Source organism: Oryx dammah, unplaced genomic scaffold, assembly GCF_014754425.2.
Source record: "Oryx dammah isolate SB20612 unplaced genomic scaffold, SCBI_Odam_1.1 HiC_scaffold_21, whole genome shotgun sequence".
In the NCBI taxonomy this organism is placed as follows: Eukaryota; Metazoa; Chordata; class Mammalia; order Artiodactyla; family Bovidae; genus Oryx; species Oryx dammah.
The window spans coordinates 10364911-10389431 of NW_024070205.1; the positions used below are offsets into that span (position 1 = coordinate 10364911).

Consider the following 24521-nt stretch of genomic DNA (forward strand, 5'->3'; position numbering starts at 1 on the left):
CACATGTGTTCCTAAGTGGCAATAGGGGAAATTTCCTTCCATCATCAGAGAAAGTACTGTTGGACAGCATTGTTCTCAATTAATGAAAATGGCTAAGAGATTTCACCAAATTTTATATCCTGAAAGTTGGAGAGTAGAGTGGCAAGAAATTGGAAACATTTTCTTTTGGAATTGTTGTGTGGGATCTTTCAAGGTACTTAAATTTTCTAGTAAGAGAAAGATAACTTTTAAATCATGGAGTTCTTGTGTCTCCATATTCGCTGTCTACTACAGCCAAGCCAAGCAGAGTATTATCCTCATTCTATAGAGCCCTCAAGCCTGTGAGTGGAGGAACTGTAATTTGAACCCAAGTTTGTGTGGCTTCAGTATACTTTTTGTTTTTGTTTTGGACCTTAGGAGTAGTGTAGTGTTGAATTGATCATAATCTCCAGTTATAGTATCGTCACCTGGCATCAAAGACTTTTCTTCCTCTCATCTGCAGGCACCGTTTTAATATGTTTGATGTATTTCTTTTGTTTTGTTTCTGCAGAATACATATTGTAGCATCAAGTTTATGACTTTTATATTTGCATAGAGGGTATTATGTATCTAATATGAGATTTTCCCCACTCTGCAATGCATTTGATGATTTAAGCACCCAGCCTGCTTTTTGTACACTTTGTGAGGAATTCTTTGTACATGGTGTTAGACTTTTTGGCTTTTGTCATTAGAGAAGTCTGAAAGAATCCAACCTCCACCCTCCCTGCTCAGGCAATAATGATAGTATTATTTGTCGGTGAGTGATGTGTATACTTTTTTTTTTTAAACTAGTTACTTTTTTCTTTTTCACCATTAGGAGGTCAGTGATTACTTCTAACAGATATTGGTGTATCTGAGCATCATGGCTGGTGGGTTTTTTTTTTTTTTAATGTGAAATCTTTATTAAGCTAATTGTAAATTTATATATGGGTGTAAGAAATAATACAGAAAAAATGAAAAATAAAAAAGAAGAAATAATACAGAGCTGTCCCTTTGTATACTTTGTTGAGGTGCAGCTGCCTTTTTATGCTTCTGATTTATATGTAGACTGGAAAGGGGGGTAGATAAGCTGTTAGAATTGTCAAGTAAGAGTAAAAGGATGAGGCATTCTCTTGTGAATGTAATAGTACATGAACATTAGCATGTGGACTTTATTTTAGTTGCCTTTTTGTTTTAATTTTTTAGTATGTGTTTCAAATAGTGAAGTTATTTAACTGAGTTCTGTGAAAATGATATGATATTTCAGCAAATTGAATTTTTCATACGAATGCTGTTGAAAGTAATCATGCAAGTGTAAAATAGTTTTGATAATGATTAGATATTTCTATGTTTTCTTTGTTTTAGGTTGTTTCACGAAGAAATCCAGAGGATGTCCAGGAGGTAACATGTTTATCCATATGAAAATTTTATTTTATGCATTTTGACAAAAATTTAATTAAATGCTTCATTGAAGAAGCAGTTATTTGTATGTCAGTCTTTGTATCTTGTTTGGAAATTGTCTTCAGTTCACTGAACAGTAATTGAAGTATCTTATTTCAGACCTATTAGGTAAATGTTAAGTTTCAGTAGGTGTTAAGTTATATAAATAAAAATTTCAGGAATTATAGTGCCATTTAATAATGTGATAACTTTTCTGATAATTGCCACTCATAAGATTTCAGTACTAGTTAAGGGCCCCTATTGATTTGAAAATTATGATGCCTGTATGGTAAAGAAAAAAAAATAAAAAAGAGAGTATTTGGTAACTTGTATTAATTTTAAAGAGCATAATAAATGCTGGGTTTCTCTGTACTTCCATTTGTTTTTATTGGCATAGAATTGCTTTACAGTGTTGTGTTAGTCTCTGCTGTACAACAGAGTGAAGCAGCTATATGTGTACATATATCCCTTCTCTCCCGAACCTCCTTCTCTACTTCCATTTTTATATTGAGTTGGCATGTTGACATCGTGGAAAATTGCTTCTTTTTGGAATTTTGTATTTAGTTCTTTTGGAGACTAATTCCCTCTTTTTAAAATGATACCAGCTTGTTATAGTTTTGCTTAGAACTGTAGAATTCTCTATTTGTAATTACTTTGTCCTTGTTATATACCTTTAGGAATCCGAACTGAGGAGTTAACATCTTTTAACATTTTTTAAGTTTACTTTCATTTTGGTCCTGGCTTATTTATAGTAGGACTAGAAGGATGTATATAGTCTATATATATATTTTCTTCCTATTAAAGTATTTAAAACAGATGTTGTAATTGTTCAGTCTTTATTCTGCAAGACTTTTTCCCTAATTGCATTTTAATGTGTTCGGGTGGGCTATGTATTACCTATTTAATCACAGCCCCACTTATTCCTTACCAAACATACCTGTCTTGATTCATAGATTTAAATTGATTGGTTCTGGTTGGTTTGAACATGTTTCGATTATATTTTAACTTTTATGTATTACTGTTTGTTGCTATATCTAATCTGGTACTTGTTTTTGTCCTGTTGTTAAAGAGTTAAAAAAAAAAAAGTTTGATAAAAGACACATTTTAAAAAGATTCCATACTGTTTTCCTTAGGGGTTTTAACCTCACTCCCTGCCCCCCTGATAGCCAGGAAGAAAATATTGTTATTTTGGAAGAAAAGGCTAAGTCTAATATTTATATTTATATATATCTATATCCTTTCAAAATAGCATTGAAAAGAACTTGTACCTTTGATTAAGAGAGTACTCTTCTTATTTAAGTGGCAGTTCATTTAGTGTGAACTATTCCTTAGAATTCTGTTAATTCTGTTGAATTAATAGTCAATACCAAAAAAACCAAATAGTCAATACCAGGCTTTTCTGCTTCTGAATACTTATATCTGTTAGAATTGAAAATGGGTTGTTTCCTTTGAATACAGTGTCTGATTGCTGTGCTGTAGTTTGTAGCTTGATGTTCCCCTTTTCCAGGGAGAATCCTGAGCCAACCTATCCATGAACATACTCTCTGCCATTTCCTTAATCCTTTTTTGGGGAAAACTCTTTTATAATAACAACTGTTGGTGAACCATTCATCAGAAACTCTTGTAAGTGTGCTTTAGTTAGATGATTGCATGGTCCTTTGTTAAAAATGGTATATAATCTTAAAAAGAATGTCTTCTGTCTAGCTGACTTCTTGAAGGATAGAATAACCTTGAAATTATAACAACATTTTTTAGCTTCCCATGTATTATTTCATTTAAACATTGAAATTCTTACTTAGGAAAGGAATTTACTACGTAGAATTTGTTTCCATTTCCTTTCTTCTTACTTTCTTTCTCTGTTAACTGATTCACTTAGAATTTACTTATGCTTCACCAGAGCTGTTGAAGATCAGTAGATGTACTGTTTGTCTAATCAAATATAGGACAAATAATATGCTATCCTTAGAAGATTGGGGAGATTTAGCTCTTTTTCTCACTCACACACACGCACCTTGGCACATGCTAGAAGATAGTTATGTTTTGTTCCTAAGTAGGCCAGAATACTTGCATAGAGTCAATAATTTAAAATTATCCAGGAAGGTTTTCCTTTTTATCTTTTAAACATTCCCTCCAAATTTTCATTTATTAAGAGCATCACGGGTCACTCTGGAGGGGGGACAGCAACAGTTAACGTGACCTTTTGTTCAGTAGGTTCTCTAGAGCACGCAACTATAGGACGTAAAGAATGAGGCTGAGATGTGTCCTTCACTCCCCATCTTTAAAAAAGAAGTAGCCTATAACTCGGTGTCTCTCTATTTCACTGGGGAAATCTGGGAAAGGAGAACCAAAATAGAACTTTCTGTGTATCGTATCCGAAGTCTCTCACTGTTAAGTCATTTCATAAATAAAACAGTTTTAGAAAAACTATTTGAGCACATTCAGAAATGTGTCAGGGGAAAGAAAAGGCTCTTTAAAAGGGGAGGAAAGAAAATTCATCAGCAGGTAGTATGGTGGTGACATTGCCGGAAAATTTGATCCAGCAAGTTTTAAATATTATATGAGAGTAAAAAGGAGAAAGTTAATTGAGTGGTTTTGTAAAAGATCTAGTTTCTTTGGTATTGTTAAGAGAAATTATCTGTATAGAAAGCACTCATTTTATGTAAAAAATATCTGAGGAAATGTTTTTAATGAAAATTAATCTTTTCTTTGTAGTCTGTTATGATTGTCATTGAATTTTTAATTGAGGAATATTTAATTGAGAAATTTTATGCAGAGGTAACTAATGAATAGGATATTTCTACAGAGTTGATTCAATAGAGTAATAAGTTATTATAACTTTTTTTCCTAATAGGAAAGAATTGATTATCAGAGAAAATATTTTTTTTTGCATGTATCTTTTGGCTACTTTGTATAGTCCAGTTACAGACATTGATACTTGCTGATATAGTGGAGGTGTGCTTTTGTTCACTTTTCCATTTTGAAGATTTTTAGAAATGTCCAAGTTTAAAAGGAGTAAGAGGAAAAGGAGGCAGTGGCTTGTGACATTTGGAGATGCTTTGGTTTCCCGCATTTTTTGAGGGTTTTTATTTGCTCTTGGGTATTTCACTTCTGTAATGTTGAGAATATGTGAGTGAGTATGTGAATGAATAAATTAGGACATAATGAAGAAACACAGATTTCCTAATTTTTGCTCTGAAAGACTATCTGCTGGTTTATATGCCATGGCATTATTATCACTGTTGTGATTAAATTATTAACTTTTGCCCCTTAAGTTACCCTGATTTTATTTGACAGTGACCCTAACTAGAATACAAATTTTATCTACAGATTTGTTTCCATGAGCTGTGGTCTTTTGAATAGCTCTCATGTCTAATTTATAATAGCTTTAAGGATTGTGCTTCCCTTAGGTAAGATTATTGTCAGAAGCCCACCACTCGTTTTGCCCTTAAGCCCTTGGCAGATGTGGTACCACCATAATTTGATCTATTAAAAAAATATGAAATAGCACTATGTTCCCATGACCAGAATTATGTTAATGTATCAAGATTAGAAAATGCAGAGAAGCAAAATAAGAAAATTAAAAAATCACTTGTAATCTCAGTGTCCTGAGGCCTTTTACTTTTCAAGTGTTGGTTTGACTCTCTCGGTTCCTCTTACTCGCTCTCCTGCTGGAACTGTGGACGCTCTACTATCTGCATTTGTCTTGTTCATTTCCATTTCATATGAAACCTCTTCTTCCAGGTGTCCTGTCTCCTGGCACAGCTGAGCTTCTTCAATATGGACTTTGTCCTTGGTTTCCTCTTCTTTTACTTCTGGCTGACCCCCATCATTCAGCCGTTTAGACTCCTCATCTTGTTACAAATGCTGAGAAATCTTTTCTGAATTATTTCCACCTCTCTTCTCCCCAGTTACTACATCTTATTTTTAGTTCTTGCTCTTGAACTCCTGACCTGTCTATTGGATATCTTCGATTAGACTTAGCCTCCCATGCACCTAAATAAAATATATCTAAAACTGAGCTTCATTCTTACCTCATCACAGCTTTTTCTCCTTGGCTGCTCACCTTTGGGAATATAGCACCACCATTTATCCAGTTGTAAAAGCCAAAATTTTAGTAATTATATTTGGCGTTTCCCTCTCCTTTTGAGATCCTTCATTCCTGACCGCTTCCCTCTCCCTCTCTTTTTGTTTTTTTCTGGCCGTTACGTCCTTCAGTGTGCTCACCTGGGCCGACCCTGTGTCGGCGCTCCTTCCACAACACCCTTGCCGCACAATCATGCCGTCTTCTGATATAGTTACTGTGTTGGCTTACTCTTCCTAATTTGACAGAAAACTCTTTAAAGGAGGAACTGTGTTTCTTTCTTTGTCCTTTGTGCCAACACAGTGCCTAGCATAAAGTATGCTCATGAAAATATTTGCTTTGTTGACTATTTTTGTCGTTGAGTAAATGAATAAAAAGGGCTTCCCAGGTGGCTCAGTGGTAAAGAATCTGCCGGCCAGTGCAGGAGACACAGGAGACGCGGGTTCAATCCCTGGGTCGGGAAGATCCCCTGGAGGAGGAAATGGCAACCCACTCCAGCATTCTTGCCTGAAGAACTCCGTGGGCCGAGGAGCCTGGCAGGCTCCATGCAGTCCATGGGGTCACAAAGAGCCGGACACAGCTGAGTGACGGCACAGACACATGCAAGTGACTAAAAGGAAAGCTCAGGGGCAAGCAGTTTGTTTAAATTAATTCATATTGTCTGACTAGTCTCCTAGGATTAAAAGCAAGTCTCTTATATGAAAAGCAGCACATTTAGTAATCATAATAGAATTTTTGATAGCATGACAGGATTTTGCAAAGAATTTCTTATGTGACATTTAGTAATCATAATGGAATTTTTGATAGCATGACAGAATTTTGCAAAGAATTTCTTATATGCAATGAGTGGATTTTTTGACAGGTCTCTTAAATCACACTTGGTTACCTGTTTGGCCTAATGTTTGCTTATTAGTATTACACTATTGAGTTTGTTAGAAGTTAGATAATTAGATTTTTCAGAAGTAAAGGCCCCAATATACTAGGTAATGGAATTTAAAACTCAGTTTTACCCTGTGAGACTGAGGTCTGGATCAGTGTTAAGACCATGTGTTAAATTCTTTTTCTTTATTAAGTGTTTTTTTTTTTTTCCTTTTGATTTAATCTAAATAAGTTTAGACAATAATTTAAACTAATAAAGGTAGCTTACTTTTGTGTGTTGTATAATCTAAATGATTGATATTTTGTTTTTTGAAATATCCTAATTTTAGTGGTATTCTGATCAGGATTTACCTTGCCTCCAGAAATCTTATTACTATCTTAACTGAGATTATATGAAATGCAAAAGTTTAGGTTAATTACTTGCTACAAAGCTATTTCTTCTTCAGTATTTTTCAGATTATTTATCCTTCAAGGCAAATGCTGAGTATGTTCTTTATGTTTAAATTTGTTTAAATTATTTTGTGTTTGTAAACATGCTGTTTTTGAGATGAATATATTTGGACATCTAACTCATTTCCAGGGCAATTGTAATTAATGTTTGAAAAGGTTAACTGACATTTTGTGTAGTGTAGACCTTTTTTGTACTAGGTTAAATATTTTTCTAATATGAAGAAAACAGTGCTTTCTTAAAATGAAATTTAAAAACCAAAACAGTTGGAGGGAGAATTGCTGCTTTATATTTTTAAAGCAAATATTATTAGTTGATTTCAGACAGGTAACTGCATTGGTTAGAACATTTTTGTTTGCCTTTGCATGACAGTTTTGAGCACTTTAATGAAAAATTTTTTTCTTGTTCAGATATATGAACCTAAATGGCTTGACTGTGAGATACACATTTAATTTTCTTCTCTCTTTAGATAATCGTATGGAAGAGATATAGTGACTTTAAGAAATTGCACAAAGAACTATGGCAAATTCACAAAAACTTATTTCGACATTCAGAATTGTTTCCTCCATTTGCTAAAGGAATAGTGTTTGGTAAGTGATTATTTTGAAATTGTGATTTTGAAAAGTGATGGCTAGCTAATTATGTATATACACTGAACACTGAAACACTGTACCATGAAGTCAGAAGCCCTGTATTAAGATAATTGCTATTATGCCTCAAGCTCTTGAAGTTGTTTTCTCATGGTTTTTTTTTTAAATATAGGAGATTCATATTTTATTTCTTCAGTGATATATTTACAGTTGAACATAAATTAAAGGTCTGCTTGCACACCAAAAGCCAGTGTCTTAGGTGGTTCAGTCAAAGAGGTGAGACCGCTGACTGATGCACATGAGAAGCATCCACGCCTTGACCCAGGTTTTGGGATTTTGCCAATATTGAGCTCCTCAGTAATTTCTTCAGTATCCTTAGGTGTCAGATTCTCGTAGTAGCTCTCGTTTATTTGAACCATTGGTGCGTTTACACAGCCTTCTAAATATTCCACATCTGTAAGAGTGAAAAGTTGTTCAGATGTAGCCTCCCCAACCTTTATTCCAGGTCTTTTTCTGAATGGCCTCCAGTGTGCTGTCCAAGTTTCAATGCATGCAGGGCATAGTAGTGCAGGCTTGAATATGATACTTAACAACTGATCCCATCACTTCATGGGAAATAGATGGGGAAACAGTGGAAACAGTGTCAGACTTTATTTTTTGGGGCTGCAGAATCACTGCAGATGGTGATTGCAGCCAGGAAAGTAAAAAACTTTTCTTCTTTCCTTGGAAGAAAAGTTATGACCAACCTACATAGCATATTCAAAAGCAGAGATATTACTTTGCCAACAAAGGTCCGTCTAGTCAAGGCTATGGTTTTTCCAGTGGTCATGTATGGATGTGAGAGTTGGACTGTGAAGAAGGCTGAGCACCGAAGAATTGATGCTTTTGACCTGTGGTGTTGGAGAAGACTCTTGAGAGTCCCTTGGACTACAGAGAGATCCAACCAGTCCATTCTGAAGGAGATCAGCCCTGGGATTTCTTTGGAGGGAATGATGCTGAAGCTGAAACTCCAGTACTTTGGCCACCTCATGTGAAGAGTTGACTCATTGGAAAAGACTCTGATGCTGGGAGGGATTGGGGGCAGGAGGAGAAGGGGACAACAGAGGATGAGATGGCTGGATGGCATTACCAGCTCGATGGATGTGAGTCTGAGTGAACTCTGGGAGATGGTGATGGACAGGGAGGCCTGGCGTGCTGCGATTCATGGGGTCACAAAGAGTCGGACACGACTGAGCGACTGAACTGAACTGAACAACTGGCTTTGGATTGTACATTGTATAAAAAATTGCTGCTTCATATACTTTCATTGAAGATAATTGCAGAACTTCCTGTAACCTTTTTCATGTAGAGAGGGGCAGCCATCTATTCTGTCTGGGCTAAATCCAGGAGTGGAAGCACAGCCACTGCCTTATGCTCTGCTTGGTAGTTTTTTGTTTTTTTTTTTTAATAGTTGCTTCTGTCCTCTTAGAATTTTCTGGTATGAAATCAAATGAAGTGTCTGGTTTATTCTCAAGAATATTTCTGTGCACAAATAAGGCTCCTCCAGCTCCATTTTGCACAGCTGTCTTATGCAGATTCCTTACACATCTTCCCCTCTGGGTGGTGAGGCTAGCTTTGTGGGCTCAAATGCCACAGAGAGGAACATGGCAGGCTAGACGTCAGTCCTTTTGGGTCACTTGTTTTCTCATGTTCTTGCTGTGGTTTTGTTAACTCAGAGTGCATTTACTCCTCCCTTTCATGAAAAAATCAGCACCAGAACAACTCAAACTCTAACCAATCAAGCAAATAGAAAAACCCTGTAGAAACATAAGGTGACATTGACTTATTCTTGCATAGCTGTCCCTCAGTGTCTCTGGGGGACTAGTTCCAGGACCCCCTGTGGGTACCAGAGTCTGTGGATGCTCAAGTCCCTTGTCTGGTATAGTGCAGTCGACCTTCGGTATCTGCAGGTTCCTCATCTATGGATTCAACCAACTGTGGATCAGCACCTCATAGAAATAAAATCATACAGTATTTGTCCTTTTGTGGCTGGCTTATTTCACTTAGCATCATTTCTCAAGATTTATCCATGTGGTAGCATGTATCAGAATTTCCTTCTTATGTCTGAATATAGTCCATCGGGTATGTGTACACCGTTTTATTTTTTCATCCATCAGTGAACACTTGGATTGCTTTTACCTTTTGGCTATTAAAAATAATGCTGCTGTATTGGACTTCACTGGCGGTCCAGGGTTAATACTGTGTTCCAGTGCAGGTTACAGGTTTGATCCCTGGTTGGGGAGCTGGGATCCCACATGCCTTGCAGCCAAAAGACCAAAACATAAAACAAAAACAGTATGGTAAAATCTAGAACAGAAACATGATACATAATAAAGAGGAAACTGAGAAAGACATCACAAAAACACCAAACTAAAATGGTAGAAACAAGAAAAAAAAAATGGAGCAACCAGAAAGTGATAAACAAATGGCAGTACTAAGTCTTCAAATGTCAGTAATCACCCCAGATGTAAATAGATTGAATTCACTCAAAAGAAACAGAGTGACCAGATGGATTAAAAACTGTTTATTGCCTTTAGGATACTCAGCTCAGCTCTAAAGACAAATAAAGGCTCAATGTGAAGGGATGGAAGATAATACTCCAAGCAAATGTCAGCCAGAAGAAAGCATGTGTTCATTTCAGTTCAGTCAATCAGTTGTGTCCAACACTTTGCAACCCCATGAATCGTAGCACACCAGGCCTTCCTGTCATCACCAATTCTCAGCGTCCACCCAAACTCATGTCCATTGAGTCGGTGATGCCATCCAACCATCTCATCCTCTGTCGTCTCCTTCTTCTCCTGCCCTCAGTCTTTCCCAGCATCAGGGTCTTTTCCAATGAGTCAGCTCTTTGCATCAGGTGGCCAAAGTATTAGAGTTTCAGCTTCAACATCAGTCCTTCCAATGAACACCCAGGACTGATCTCCTTTAGGATGGACTGGTTGGATCTCCTTGCATTCCAAGGGACTCTTAAGAGTCTTCTCCAGCACAACAGATCAAAAGCATCAATTCTTCTGCGCTCAGCTTTCTTCACAGTCCAACTCTCACATCCACACATGACTACTGGGAAAACCGTAGCCTTGACTAGAAGGACCTTTGTTGACAAAGTAATGTCTCTGCTTTTTAATATGCTGTCTAGGTGGTCATAACTTCCCTTCCAAGGAGTAAGTGTCTTTTAATTTCTTGGCTGCAATCATTATCTGCAGAAAAATAGGCTTAAAGCCAAAAAAATTACAAGAGACGAAAATGAATGTTATATAATGATAAAGGGGACTGTCCATTAAGAAGACATGACTTATTAATATGCATATATACATCTGACATAGCACCAAAATATATAAAACAATTATTAACAGTCCTAAAGGAAGAGATTGACAGCAACACAATAATACTAGGGGACTTGAACATCCCACTTACATCAATGGATAGATCTAGACAGAAAGTCAACAAGGAAACATTGACCTTAAATGAAATATTAGACCATTCTTACAGATATATATAGAATATTCCATTCAAAAGCAATGGATACACATTTTTCTCAAGGGTACATGAATTGTTTTCAAGGATAGACTGTATGTTGGGACACAAGTCTCTTTAAGAAAATTGGCCAGGGACTTCCCTGGTGGTCCAGTGGTTAAGAATCTGCCTTCTAATGCAGGGGATGTGAGTTCAGTCCCTGGCTGGTGAACTAAGAGCCCGCATGCCGTGGGACAACTAACCCTGGTACCACAAGTAGAGAGCCTGCATGTTGCAACTACTGCACTGCAATGAAAAGATCCCACATGCTGCAACTAAGACCCGATACAGCCAAATAAATAAATTTTTTAAAAAAAGAAGATCAAAGAAGAAAGCTGGAAAATATCGTAAGTATGTGGAGACTGAACAACTATTGGTCAATGAAGAAATCAAAAGAGAAATAAAAAGTGCATGAAGACAAATGAAAATGGAAATAGGACATACCAAAAGTTGTGGGATGCAGTGAAAATGCAGTTCTAAGACAGCAGTTTCGAGCAGTGCAGGCCTCCTTTAAGTAACCAGAAACCTCTAGTAATCTGACCTTAAGCTAAAGAGACTAGAAAAGAGCAAGTGAAGTATATAGTCAGTTAAAGGAAGGACATAAGAAAAGTCACAGTGGAAGTAAATAAAGATTTAAAAGACAGTAGAAAAGATCAGTGAAACTAAGAGCTGGCTCTTTGAAAAGGTAAACAAAATTGACAAACCTTATGCTAGCCTCACTAAGAGAGAAGGTTCAGATAAAATCTAAAATGGAAAGAAGTGAAGTTGCAATGAATACCACAGAAATACAAAGGATTATGAGACTACTATGAATGAATATACCACCAACTTGGACTGTCTATAAGAACTGGATAAATTCTAAGAATCATTCAACCTTTCATGTCTGAAACATGAAGAAGTATAAAATCTGAATAGACTGATCACTGGTAAAGAGATTGAAACTTAAAAAAAGAAAGAAAGCAACCTCCCCAAAACATAAGTCCAGGACCACATGGCTTCAGCAGTGAATTTCAAAGATTTAATACCTGTTCTTCTGAAGCCCTTCCAAAAAATTGAGACTGGAGTGCTTCTTAACACGTTTTACAATGCCATCATTACCTTGATACCAAAACTAGGTAAAGATAACATGCAGAAAAGAAAATTACAGGCCAATATCTCTATCTTTTGCAATAGATGCAAAAGTCTTCAACAAAATATTAAGCAAACTGAATACAGTGCACTAAAAGGATCATAATGATGAAGTGGCATTCATTCCAGGGATACGAGGATGGCTCCGTATCTGCAAGTCGATTACTGTTCTACTCCACGTTAATAAACTGCAAGATAAAAATCATGTGATCATTTCAATAGATGCAGGAGAAGCATTTGACAGATTTTAACATCTGTTTGTGATAAACTTTGAATAAAATAAAATTACTATAGAAGGAACGTACCTAAACATGATAAAGGCCATATGTGACAAATTGATAGTTAACGTCATACTGAATGGTGAAAAACTGAAAGTTGTCCTTTAATCAGTGAGATCAGGATGCCCACTCTTATTCAACATAGTATTGGAAGGCCTAGCTAGAGCTTTTAAGCAAGAAAAGGAAAAGACCTCTAAATTGGAAAGGAAGAAGTAAGACTGTCACTATTTGCAGGTCACATGATTTTATATATAGAAACCCCTATAAACATTTCACCAAAAATCCATTAGAAATAATAAACGAATGTAGTAAAGTTGCAGGATATGAAATCAAAATACAAAATTGTTGCATTTTTATACCCTAATAAGAACTAGCAGAAAGAGAAAACAATCCTATTTACAATCACAGCAAAAAGAATAAGATACTCTGGAATAAACTTAACCATGGAGGTGGAGACTTGTACACTGAAAACTGTAAAGCATTGTTGAAGGAAATTAAAGAAAACACAAAGTAATGGAAAGATAGCCCATGTTCATGGATTGGAAGAATTAACATTGTTAAAATGCCTATATTACCTAAAGCTATCCACAGATTCAAGCCTTGTCAAAAATCCCAACAACAGATTTCATAGAAATTGAACAAAAAAATCATAAAATTGGTATGGAATCACAAAAGATCCGGAATAGCTGAAGTAATCCTGAGGAAAATGACCAAACCTGGAGGTGTCACACTCGCTAATTTCAAATTTCACTGCAGAGCCCCCCAGAGGAGGAAACAGCAGCCCACTCCAGGATTCTTGCCTGGAAAGTCCCATGGACAGAGGAGCCTGGCGGACTCCAGTCCATGGGGTCACAGAGAGTCGGACACAACTGAAGTGACTTAGCATGCATGCACAAAGCTGTCCTAATCAAAATAGCGTGTTATTGGCAGAAAACAGACACACAGATCAATGGAGCAGAGTTGAGAGCCCAGAAATAAACCCACACATACATACGGATAACTAAGAAGATACCATGGAAAAAGGAAAGTCTCTCCATTAGTGCTGGGAAGAGTGAACAACTGTGTGCAAAAGAATAAACTGGCACACTGTCTTATACCATACACAAAAAATTAACTCAAAATGTACAAAAGATATGAATGTTGCATCTGAAAGCATGGAATCCCTAGAAGAAAACAGACTGTATACTCTTTGATATTAGTCTTGGCAGTAATTTTTTTAGATATGTCTCCTCAGGCAAAGGAAATAAAAGCAGAGATAAATGGGATGACATCAAACTGAAAAGCATCGGCACAGCAAATGAAACCATTAACAAAATGAAGAGACAACTTACTGAGTGGGAGAAGGTACTTGCAAATTATATACCTTTTAAGGGCTAATATTCACAATATATGAAGAACTCCTCTTAAGTCAACAACAAAAAAACCAAACAACCTGATTAAAAAATGGGCAGAGAATCTGAATAAATCTTTTCCCAAAGAGGACATACAGATGTCCAACAAGCACAGAAAAGATGTTCAGCATCACTGTCAGGGAAATGTAGGTCAGAGTCTCAGTCATTTATCCCCTCATGCTCATTAGAATGCTGGTTATCAGAAGTGTTGGAGAGGATGCGAAGAGAAAGGAACCTTCATACACTGGGAGTGGGGATGTAAATTAGTGCAGCCACTATGGAAAACAGTATGGAGATTCCTCAGAAAATTAATAGAAATACCATATGATCTATCTATTTCACTTCTGGGTATTCTGAAGAATATGAAGACAGTAATTTGAAAAGATGTATGCAGACCTATGTTTATTGCAACATTATTTATAATATCTAACATAAGGAAACAACCTAAATACCACTGATGGATGGATAAAGAAGATGTTTGTGTGTGTGTGTGTGTGTATATATATATATATATATGTATGTAATCAAATACTACTCAGCCATAAGAAACAGTGAAATCTTGCCATCTACAACAACATGAATGGACCTGGAGGGTATTATGTTAAGTGAAACAAGTCAAATGGAAAAAGACAAATATTGTATGATTTCACTCATGTGAAATCTAAAGGAAATGAAATGGAACAAAAACAAACACGTAGATACAGATTGGTAGTTACCAGGGGGAAGGGTAGTGGGGATAGGGCAAAATGGTTAAAGGGGGTCAAGTGCATAGGGATGGATGGAAACTAGACTTTGGTGGCGAGCATGCTGTGGTGTATACAAAAGTAGAATTATAATGTTATACATGAGAAACTTATTGTTATAAACCAGTGTTCAAATGGTTATAAACCTAAAAAAAAAAACCCACAAAAAAACACTGTAATTTTCTGCTCTGTGCATCTTCCCAGTTTTGCTTCTAGAGAAAACTGGCTTTTATATTTTTTATTTTTCATTTCTTGAATGTGTATTCTGTATCTATAAAAATAAATTTATACAGTTTTTTTTCTTTGTTCTTTGGTATAACAGCTTATGACGTGTCTATTTACTTTTTACTCTGGTAGGTAAGATTTTGACTTACCTGTTTCCCTGTATTATTACGTAATGTTTTTAGTTCTTCTGTTGACCATGTCTCTATTTCTTTGTTCCATAACTATGGACAATACCATTTGTCTCTGTAAGATGAATCTAAGAGTGTATTTATCCCCTCTTTTACCTCATTAGCTCCTTTTACCACTCAGCTTTTGAAACTTGTATGCTTATTTTAACATTTCTCAAAGGTGGTAATATTTATATTCTTTTCAGTAATCATAGTTAAGACTCCATACTTAATCTGTAGAATGATTTTCAAATCTGGAATTTTAATCAACTTCATCTGTAATATTTAGTATCATTATGACTGTAAATATTGTTCATTATATCAGGTAATATTTGTATCATTATGACTGTAAATATTGTTCATTAAACAGGTAACAATAATATTTTGTTAAGTTTAATTGTGATGACTACTGTGACAATGTAAGTTTTTAAAAACTTTTTATTTTGTATTGTAGTTTAACAGCAGGGGGGCTCAGCCATACATACACATGTTATGACAATGTAGTTTTAATGGGATCTTTTTTCCTTATACTATACCAGTAAATCAAATTCACGCTGTGTGCTAGTTTGCTAAATATTTGGACCATACCTTTTGTGATAGACCATCTCCAAGATGGCCATATGCAGTCCTTCTCTCCTGCTAGTTACACATTTGTTTATTCCCTTCCCAGGAATCGATTGGCCTGTGTGACCAGTAGCGTAAAGAAAAGTGGTGGTGTGTCATTTCTGAGGTTAGGTTATAAAAGCTGTGGCTTCTCTCTTGGGGATATTGTCTCTCTCTCTCTCTCATTACTTGCTCTGAGGGTTACCAGCTTTCACAGCCCACGATGAGGCCCACACTGAAAGAAACAGGCCAACACCAACACCCAGCAGTCATGTGAAACCTGGTACAATCATGTGGATGAATTTAGGTGCAGATTTCTCCGGTCCCAGTAGACCTTTGAGATGACTGCAGCGCTGGCTGACAGCTTGACTGCAGCCTCATGAGAGACACTGAGCTGGAAGCATCCTGCCTAGCCTCTTTGGATTCCTGACTATCAGAGGCTGTGTGAGATAGTAATGTTTGTTATTGTAGGCTACCGAGTTTTGGGATAATTTTTTATATCGCAATCAGTACTTAATTTTTTTTTTTTTAACCTGGAAGTTTGAGTGCTGTTATGACAAAACCCAAAAATGTGGAGAGTGGCTTTGGAATGAGCCATGGGCTTTGAGAAGAGTGTGAGGGACTACACTGCGTTGAGGAAGCTGTTTATAGAAGCCTCGTGGTCTTTGATAAGACTGCAGGTGAGGGTTTGCAGGAAAATGAGGTAGATATTACTGGAAATTAGAGGAAGGGAGTGGGTCCTTCTTACATAGTTGTAGAAAGTTTAGCAACATGGTTGTGTACAGAGGTGTGGGAAGTAGGGAGGGTACCAAAGGAAGAGGGTAGTGCTGCTGGGAGATTTCCAACCAGAGTGCTTAATAAGTTTGGTGTGGTTTCTTCCTGTTTCTTTTAGTGAAAGGTGAGAGAGAAATTAGAGGAAGGTTTCTTTTTGTGGCAGCTTAAAACAATAGAGCTTTATTTTATTTTATTTTTTTATAGTTTTGGAGGCCTGAAGCCTGAAATGAGTATCACTGGGCAGAAATCAAGGTGTTGGCAGAGCCTAGAGCTTCTAGGGAAGAATACGTTCCTTGCCTCTTCCAGTTTCTGGTGACTGCGTTTATTCCTTGACTTGTGCCAGCATCACTTCAGTCTTCAAGGCCCTCATCTTCAAACCTCTGTCTACTTCAGTACTCCACTGCCTGCTCTGTGTGAAATCTCTCTCTGCCCCTCTCTTTTTTTTAAATTTAATTTTATTCATTTATTTAAAAAAAATTTTATTTTTACTTTATTTTACTTTACAATACTGTATTGGTTTTGCCATACATTGACATGAATCCACCACGGGTGTACATGAGTTCCCAATCCTGAACCCCCCTCCCCCCTCCCTCCCCATATCGTCTCTCTGGATCATGCCCGTGCACCAGCCCCAAGCATCCTGTATCCTGCATCGAACATAGACTGGCGATTCGTTTCTTACATGATAGTATACATGTTTCAATGCCATTCTCCCAAATCATCCCACCCTCTCCCTCTCCCTCAGAGTCCAAAAGTCTGCTCTACACATCTGTGTCTCTTTTGCTGTCTCGCATACAGGGTCATCATTACCATCTTTCCAAATTCCGTATATATGTGTTAGTATTGCCCCTCTCTTATAAGACATCTGTGATGGCATTAGTGCCCATCCTGATAATCCAGGGTAATCTCTGCCTCTCAAGGTCCTTAATCACATCTGCATACACCCTTTGAATAAAGTATCATTTACAAGTTCCAGGAATTAGGACCTAGTATCTTTGGGGCCATCTTGATACGTGAACTGTGAACTTCCTGATGTTCAAGTTTAGAAAAGGCAGAGGAACCAGAGATCAAATTGCCAGCATCCGCTGGATCATGGAAAAAGCAAGAGAATTCCAGAAAAACATCTATTTCTGCTTTATTGACTATGCCAAAGACTTTGACTGTGTGGATCACAATAAACTGTGGAAAATTCTGAGAGTGATGGGAATACCAGAGCACCTGACCTGCCTCTTGAGAAACCTGTATGCAGGTCAGGAAGCAACAGTTAGAACTGGACATGGAACAACAGACTGGTTCCAAATAGGAAAAGGAGTATGTCAAGGCTGTATATTGTCACCTTGCTTATTTAACTTATGTGCAGAGTACATCATGAGAAAAGCTGGACTGGAAGAAACACAAGCTGGAATCAAGATTGCTGGGAGAAATATCAATAACCTCAGATATGCAGATGACACCACCCTTATGGCAGAAAGTGAAGAGGAACTAAAAAGCCTCTTGATGAAAGTAAAAGAGGAGAGTGAAAAAATTGGCTTAAAGCTCAACATTCAGAAAATGAAGATCATGGCATCCGGTCCCATCACTCCATGGGAAATAGATGGAGAAACAGTGGAAACAGTGTCAGACTTCATTTTTTTGGGCTCCAAAATCACTGCAGATGGTGACTGCAGCCATGAAATGAAAAGACGCTTACTCCTTGAAAGAAGAGTTATGACCAACTTAGATAGCATATTCAAAAGCTGAGATACTACTTTGCCGACTAAGGTCCATCTAGTCAAGGCTATGGTTTTTCCAGTAGTCATGTATGGATGTTGGACTGTGAAGAAAGCTGAGCGCCGAAGAATGTATGCTTTTGAACTGTGGTGTTAGAGAAGACTCTTGAGAGTCCCTTGGGCTGCAAGGAGATCCAGCCAGTCCATTCTGAAGGAGATCAGCCCTGGGATTTCTTTGGAAGGAATGATGCTAAAGCTGAAACTCCAGTACTTTTGGCCACCTCATGAGAAGAGTTGACTCATTGGAAAAGACATTGATGCTGGGAGGGATTGGGGGCAGGAGGAGAAGGGGATGACAGAGGATGAGATGGCTGGATGGCATCACTGACTCGATGGACACGAGTCTGAGTGAACTCTGGGAGTTGGTGACGGACAGGGAGGCCTGGCCTGCTGCGATTCATGGGGTCGCAAAGAGTCAGACATGACTGAGCGACTGAACTGAACTAAACTGAGACTATCACATATATTTGAGTTCCTCCTTTCCTCTATCTCTCCATCCCTATCTTCCTTTCAAAACTTTTAAGATCATGAATATATTCTGCTCTTTTACAAAATTGCCCCTTAGATTTGGCATCCATAGATTCTTGCACAAACCAGTGTTTACATCGTGGCTTCAGTTCAGTTCAGTCGCTCAGTTGTGTCCGACTCTGTGACTCCGTGGACTGTGCACGCCCCAGCTCCCATCATAGCTTCATGAGAATGATTTTCCAGTTCTAGCACTGCTTCCACCTTAGTGATTATCCTATCTCTTTACTTGTGTGTCTTTGTTCTTTTTACCTGAATCTGTGTTATCTATCTGTATAGCTGCATGTTTGTGTATTGTGTCTATTTGTGTATTTATCCATCGATCCATTATTTATTTGGACTTATATACCTAATTTCCGCCCCCCCCCCCAATAGTTTAGAATTCAGAATTCATTAGGCCTGCCTGGTAGCGCAGATGGTAAAGAATCTGTCTACAGTGCAGGAGATCTGGGTTCTATCCCTGGGTCGGGAAGATCCCCTGGAGAAGGGAATGCTCAAGTATTCTTGCCTGGAAAACTCCATGGACAGAGGAACCTGGAAGGCTACAGTCCATGGGGTCGCAGAGAGTCGGACACGACTGAGTGACTTCCATGTTCACACTTTCTTTCAGGGTCCCAGATGCCCAGATTGTTCTAGCTTTGACCAGTAGGGCCCCTTTTACTTTGGCTTCTCTGTCCTTGAAACTTTTCATCATCAAATGTTTTTGTGGTGGTTGTTTTTTTAAAGCACTTACTACTTTTAAGGATAACGAGATGTTCAGTGCTCATCTGTGAGTTTATATGCTCCAGCCTTGGAATCAGCCATCTCTTCACAGAGCCCTGGTTGCTTTTTGTGGGGAATGTTTTTAGAAACTATGTTAGTTATCAATTTTTTTGCTTAAAATTAGCTCCAAATCCACCTTTTTTTTCCCCCCTACTTTTCCAACTGGCATGTATAAACTTAATCCGTCGAGGTGTTGGAGGGACCCTGTGGGAGACGGACTTCTGCTCCTGTGTGCTCTGTGTTGCCAGTGGTGTGGACGTGTGTGGGCTTCCCAGTGGTCCTCACCCTCTAGCAGGTTTTGTTGCTGGTTGCTGTTTAGGGCCCCCCTCTTTCCACCTGTGGCCTGCGGACACCACAGCAGAGTTTCCTGTTTGGCTGTCCAGCCTGCACTTCTCAGCCCAGTACCTTTGGCCCTCCTGCTGTGGAGCAAGTGGCTGGGGCAGCCCAGCTGACTCTCAGCCAGTCTGCGGCAGCCACTGTTTCCAGGAGCCCCGAATCCAGCCCTGGGGAGCAGGCCCCCTTGCTAGGACTGCCTTCGGTTCTTTTCCTCCATCCTAGGATATTCCTTACACTTCTCTTTTATTCCTTCTTAGTAGTTAATTCTGTGCAAATAGTTAATAATTCTTTATAAGACTTTCCCTCTTCAAACTGCCGTATGGATTCCACTTTTTGGCTGGACTCTGGCTGCCGCAGGGTCCTCTATCTGGGCAGTAGATAAGCTCACTCTCTGGGCGGTAGACAGGCTCACTGTAGCCTGTTCCAAGGCTCGCTCAGCTGCTGTAGTTGGGAAACAGTGCATTTATGTGCATACATATTACAATGCATACGTTGTACATACTTCCATTCATGTGCAAATCTGCACGTCTCCCTATATATACACTTACATGTGCTTATTTCAGAGTTGTTTATGATAGATTTTGCCAAACAAATTTTTATATGTTCAGTTTTATTCCTGAATGCTCCTCCACTATCCTCCTTGCCAAGATTTTATGGTTTTGGTCCTGATGAGAAAGGTCGTCCCATACCTACATTTGCTTGTAAGATGATTTTTATAGCTTAAAAAATTTTTTTTAATATCTGTGTGGAATTTCTATTTGAATGGGATGTCAGATGATGCTCCATTTTAGTTTTTCTTTTAGATGGTTAGGTATCTGTTGTCAGATCACTTATTCAATAATTTGTATTTTTCCTAATGAAATCTTTGTTATACTTTTCATATGCATTGCCATTAATTAAGAGTTTTTTCTTTTGTGGCATTTATTTGTCTATTCTTACATTAATTCTTGTTCCTATACCATGTTGATTTTTGTGTAATGGCTTTATAGAGTATGTTCTGATGTTAGCTATATTTCTTATCAGCATTGGGGAAATGCTGCCTTGCAAGTCATCTTGGAATTCCTGGGGCTCTTACATTGGTTCTTCTTGGTTCTAAGAAGCCATGCCAATTATCCATTATCCATTTATTGCCTCTTAGCTTCAGGTCCGTTCCTTTTTTTTTTTTTTTTTTGATTGGCCTCACTGTGGGGTTTGTGGGATTTAGTTCCCCCATTTTAGTTCCACTGGACCTCCAGGGAATTCCCTTCAGGTCCTTCTTTCATTTCCTGTTCCACATTAATAGGCTAGACTCCTTAAGCGTTTCCCTTTACTGTGAGTGTTGCAGTTAAGCTTCACTTAAACATATGCTTAACTATAGGGGACACTGGCAGGGCGCTCTGGGAGGGTTGGGTCTCCTCTCCCTCTTTGCAGTCTGCTGTGGACTGTTTTTCTTTTTGCTTTTGCTGCGCTGTTGCCAGAAGCATCTGCCTCAGCCATACACCTGGAGCCCAGGCTCCTGATGAGCTTGTAGCCGCAGTTAGTCCAGGGCCATCTAGCTAAGCGCTCCACGGTCTCCAGGCCTGTTGGAGAGTGGGCTTCACACTCTCTCTCTCTGTGTATCTGCCCCTCAGCTGCAGCCTACTGGCACCCTGTACCCCTCCGACAGGACACTAGAGCTCAGGCCTCGTTGCCCTGCAGGCGAACAGATTCTTGATGCTCCCCCCTTCTGTATGCCAGTCTGATGGCTGCGGCCTGCTTTCCTTACCTCAGAAAGTCATTTCCTGTGGCCTTCCTGACCCTGACAGCGTGTTCCCCAGGCCTTGCGTGACCTTGCTTTATGTGTCGGCTCCTGGCACTGTGACTCGCTTGTGGCCCACCTGCCAGCCCTGTCTCTTCTGAAGTATGGAGGGGTTCTTTCCTGGTGACGGTGGACCAGTCCGGGGAGCCCAGCAAATGTCTCCCAATCCAGTGGCTGTAACCATACCTTTTCCAAGAGGATCTGAGATCGAACCGTGGGGAGGGCTTCCCCCTTCCAAGTTTTTTCTTCTTTGGGTACCCTGGCGTATTCATTAGGATTCTCTTTTCACTTTAGAGTTTCTATTTTTCCATTGTCATGCTTAATAATTCTTTATATTAAATTTTTCCTGTTCCAGTTGCTGTGTAATTTTGATCTCTTGACTGAACCCTGCTGTCTGTCTTTGATTTTAGTAGAATTCTGGGTAACATGACGTTATCCTGGCTCCGTTGGCTCAGAGTTCTCGTGGCACAGGGATTTCTTCATTCTGATTTGATTGCAGGATCATGGTACTCCTGAGCTTCACACCTGCTTCCTCAGGATGTTCAGCAGGTTTTCACAGCTCCTTGAGATTTGGGCGCAAGATGCAGAGAATCTTACATAGTATAGCAACCTCAGTGACATTTATGCCAGAATAAAGGGGTCATTGAAAGCTTCTTGCTACAATTCTTTAATTTTAATAAATGCTAAATATTAACAATTTATGATATATGCTGACATTTCAAAATGTAACTAATGGCAAGAAGTATCTCGGATGCATAATTAGAAAGATAAAAAAACAATTGAGGGAAGTGGGCAACTGGTCACTCGCCGTAGAACCATTAGTTCTGATGGTTCCATCCATTCATTACGTTCTTGTACTCAGCATTTGGGTATCCACGAACTCTTGTTATTGTAGGCTGTTAACCTCTGACTGCTTGCTTTTGGTCTTTGAGTCTAGACATCCCATTGGTTCTCCACATTTCTCTTGCTTTCTGTTCATAGTTACTATCCAAACTCTGTGGTTCCTTCTTTCTTTTCATGACACCTGTCCTGTTTAAGGTTGTCAAGTTGTAGCTGGTTACATGCCGTGAACGTAAGACTCTATTACTGTCTTCTGTGATTAATTTCAGCTTAACCCTTAATTATCTGGGGGTTTTATGAGCACATTTAATTCAAGAAACATTTTAGAAATGGGCACTGTTGTATATAGTGACTGGAGCCTCTGCCTTCTCAGAAATTTAGTCTCTCATAGTTGAAGCAAGCGTTGTGATCCAGAAGTGCTTTAGGATGTGGCTTTCATCCGGTCAAGTTTTTAAGTCTTCTGATTCTCTACTTTTATTATGAAGGTGCAAGTAATGTAAAAAATTGACTATTCTGAGGAGTTTTAAGAATCATACTTATAATGCCACACCAACAGTTTTTTGTTTTTGTATTCTAAAAGTAAAGAAACTTCTCTTGTATTATACCTGTCTTTTCCTCTGCCTTTCCTGAGCTGTGTTATTTAGAGACTGCTTTGTTCTTATTTACAGATGTATCTTCAGCTTATAGCACCATGCCTAACCATATATATACTTGAAAAATACAGAAATAATGAGTTAAGGTTTAAGAGCTGGACTAGTTACAGACAGTGTTACCATTAAAAATCAGTCTCATGGTAGAAATTTAAAAGTTTGATTATAACTATTATGGGGAAATAGATATAGGAAGAGTAGAAATTTGCATAGTTTGGGGAGGACAATTTGGAATATACCTTTTCCTGTTTTTTAGTAAATTTTACTACACATCTATTCTCTTGTCTACAGGGAGATAATTATTGATTATTAGATATTTGGCTTCAGAATTCTCCTTTACACTCTTAAAAATTATTAAAGCTTGAAACAAACTTGTTTATGTGGTTGTAGCTATTAATAATTATCACACTAGAAGTTTAAAAATATTTTTGTACTTAGTTAAAAATGTAATATGAGTATTTTTATGAAAAGTTAGTGTAGTATTAGTTTACGTAAATGAATCTTCAATGCCTGGATTAAAAGAAAAATATCTAATTCTCATATCTGCTTCTGGATCCAGTCTGTGGTGAAATGTGATGAAGTATACGGAGAAGGCAATGGCACCCCACTCCAGTACTCTTGCCTGGAAAATCCCATGGATGGAGGAGCCTGGTAGGCTGCAGTCCATGGGGTCACTAAGAGTCGGACACGACTGAGGGACTTCACTTTGACTTTTCACTTTCATGCATTGGAGAAGGAAATGGCAACCCACTCCAGTGTTCTTGCCTGGAGAATCCCAGGGACGGGGGAGCCTGGTGGGCTGCCATCTGTGGGTCGCACAGAGTCAGACACGACTGAATCAACTTAGCAGCAGCAGCATATGAAGAAAATGAAGGGTCACACAGATGATGTTGTTGAAAAAGGGAGGCATATTTTAACAGCTTTTCAGATGGTTGAGGATACTCTTTGATACACTGAAGCTTGATAGTGGTAAATTTGTTCTTTTTTGTTATTGAAGTATAGCTGATTTACAGTATTATATTAGTTTTAGGTGTACAACATGGTGATTTGATATTTTTCTAGATTATACTGTATTTGAAGTTACTATAAAATGTTGGCTATATTTTTTGTGCTGTGCCTTGCATCCTGGTATCATATTTATTTCATGCCTAGTAGTTGGTACCTCTTAATCCTCTACCACTATATTGCCTCTCCTCTCATCCTTTTCTCTGTTGGTAACCACTAGTTTGTTCTTTGTATCTGTGAATCTGTTTCTGTTTTGTTATATTCATTTGTTTATTTTTTAGATTCTACAAATAAGTGAAAATATACAATGTTTGTCTTCCTCTGTCTGACTAATTTCAGTACGCATACTACCTTCCAGGAGGTCCATCTATGTTGTTCCATATGGGAAAATTTTATTCTTTTCTATGGCTGGGTAGACAGCAGTAATTTCTTAAAGGCTTAGTTACATTATGGAATCTGACAATCAATGAACCTTTGGTCCTTTGTTGTATTAAAATCCATTTGTCTGTCTTAGATTTGAATGTATCTTTTACTTATGTGTAAGTTTATGACATGCATTGA

At 38.2% G+C, this 24521-nt stretch overlaps 1 protein-coding gene across 4 annotated transcripts in view; it reads left to right on the forward strand.

Annotated features, from left to right (window-relative positions):
- Positions 1 to 24521, forward strand: part of RPS6KC1 (ribosomal protein S6 kinase C1) — a 208102-nt gene that overhangs the window by 16149 nt on the left and 167432 nt on the right. For 2 of the 4 annotated variants that reach the window (XM_040263158.1, XM_040263160.1), the window contains exons 2-4: positions 1363 to 1398; positions 2945 to 3060; positions 7315 to 7435. Coding sequence is in view for 1 of the 4 variants with exons in the window: in XM_040263157.1 (XP_040119091.1) it covers positions 1363 to 1398; positions 7315 to 7435 (157 nt within the window). In the remaining 3 variants the exon portion in view is untranslated. Of the gene's footprint in view, positions 1 to 1362; positions 1399 to 1449; positions 3061 to 7314; positions 7436 to 24521 lie in introns of those variants that run through there. The other 2 variants (XM_040263157.1, XM_040263159.1) reach the window with 2 other exon arrangements.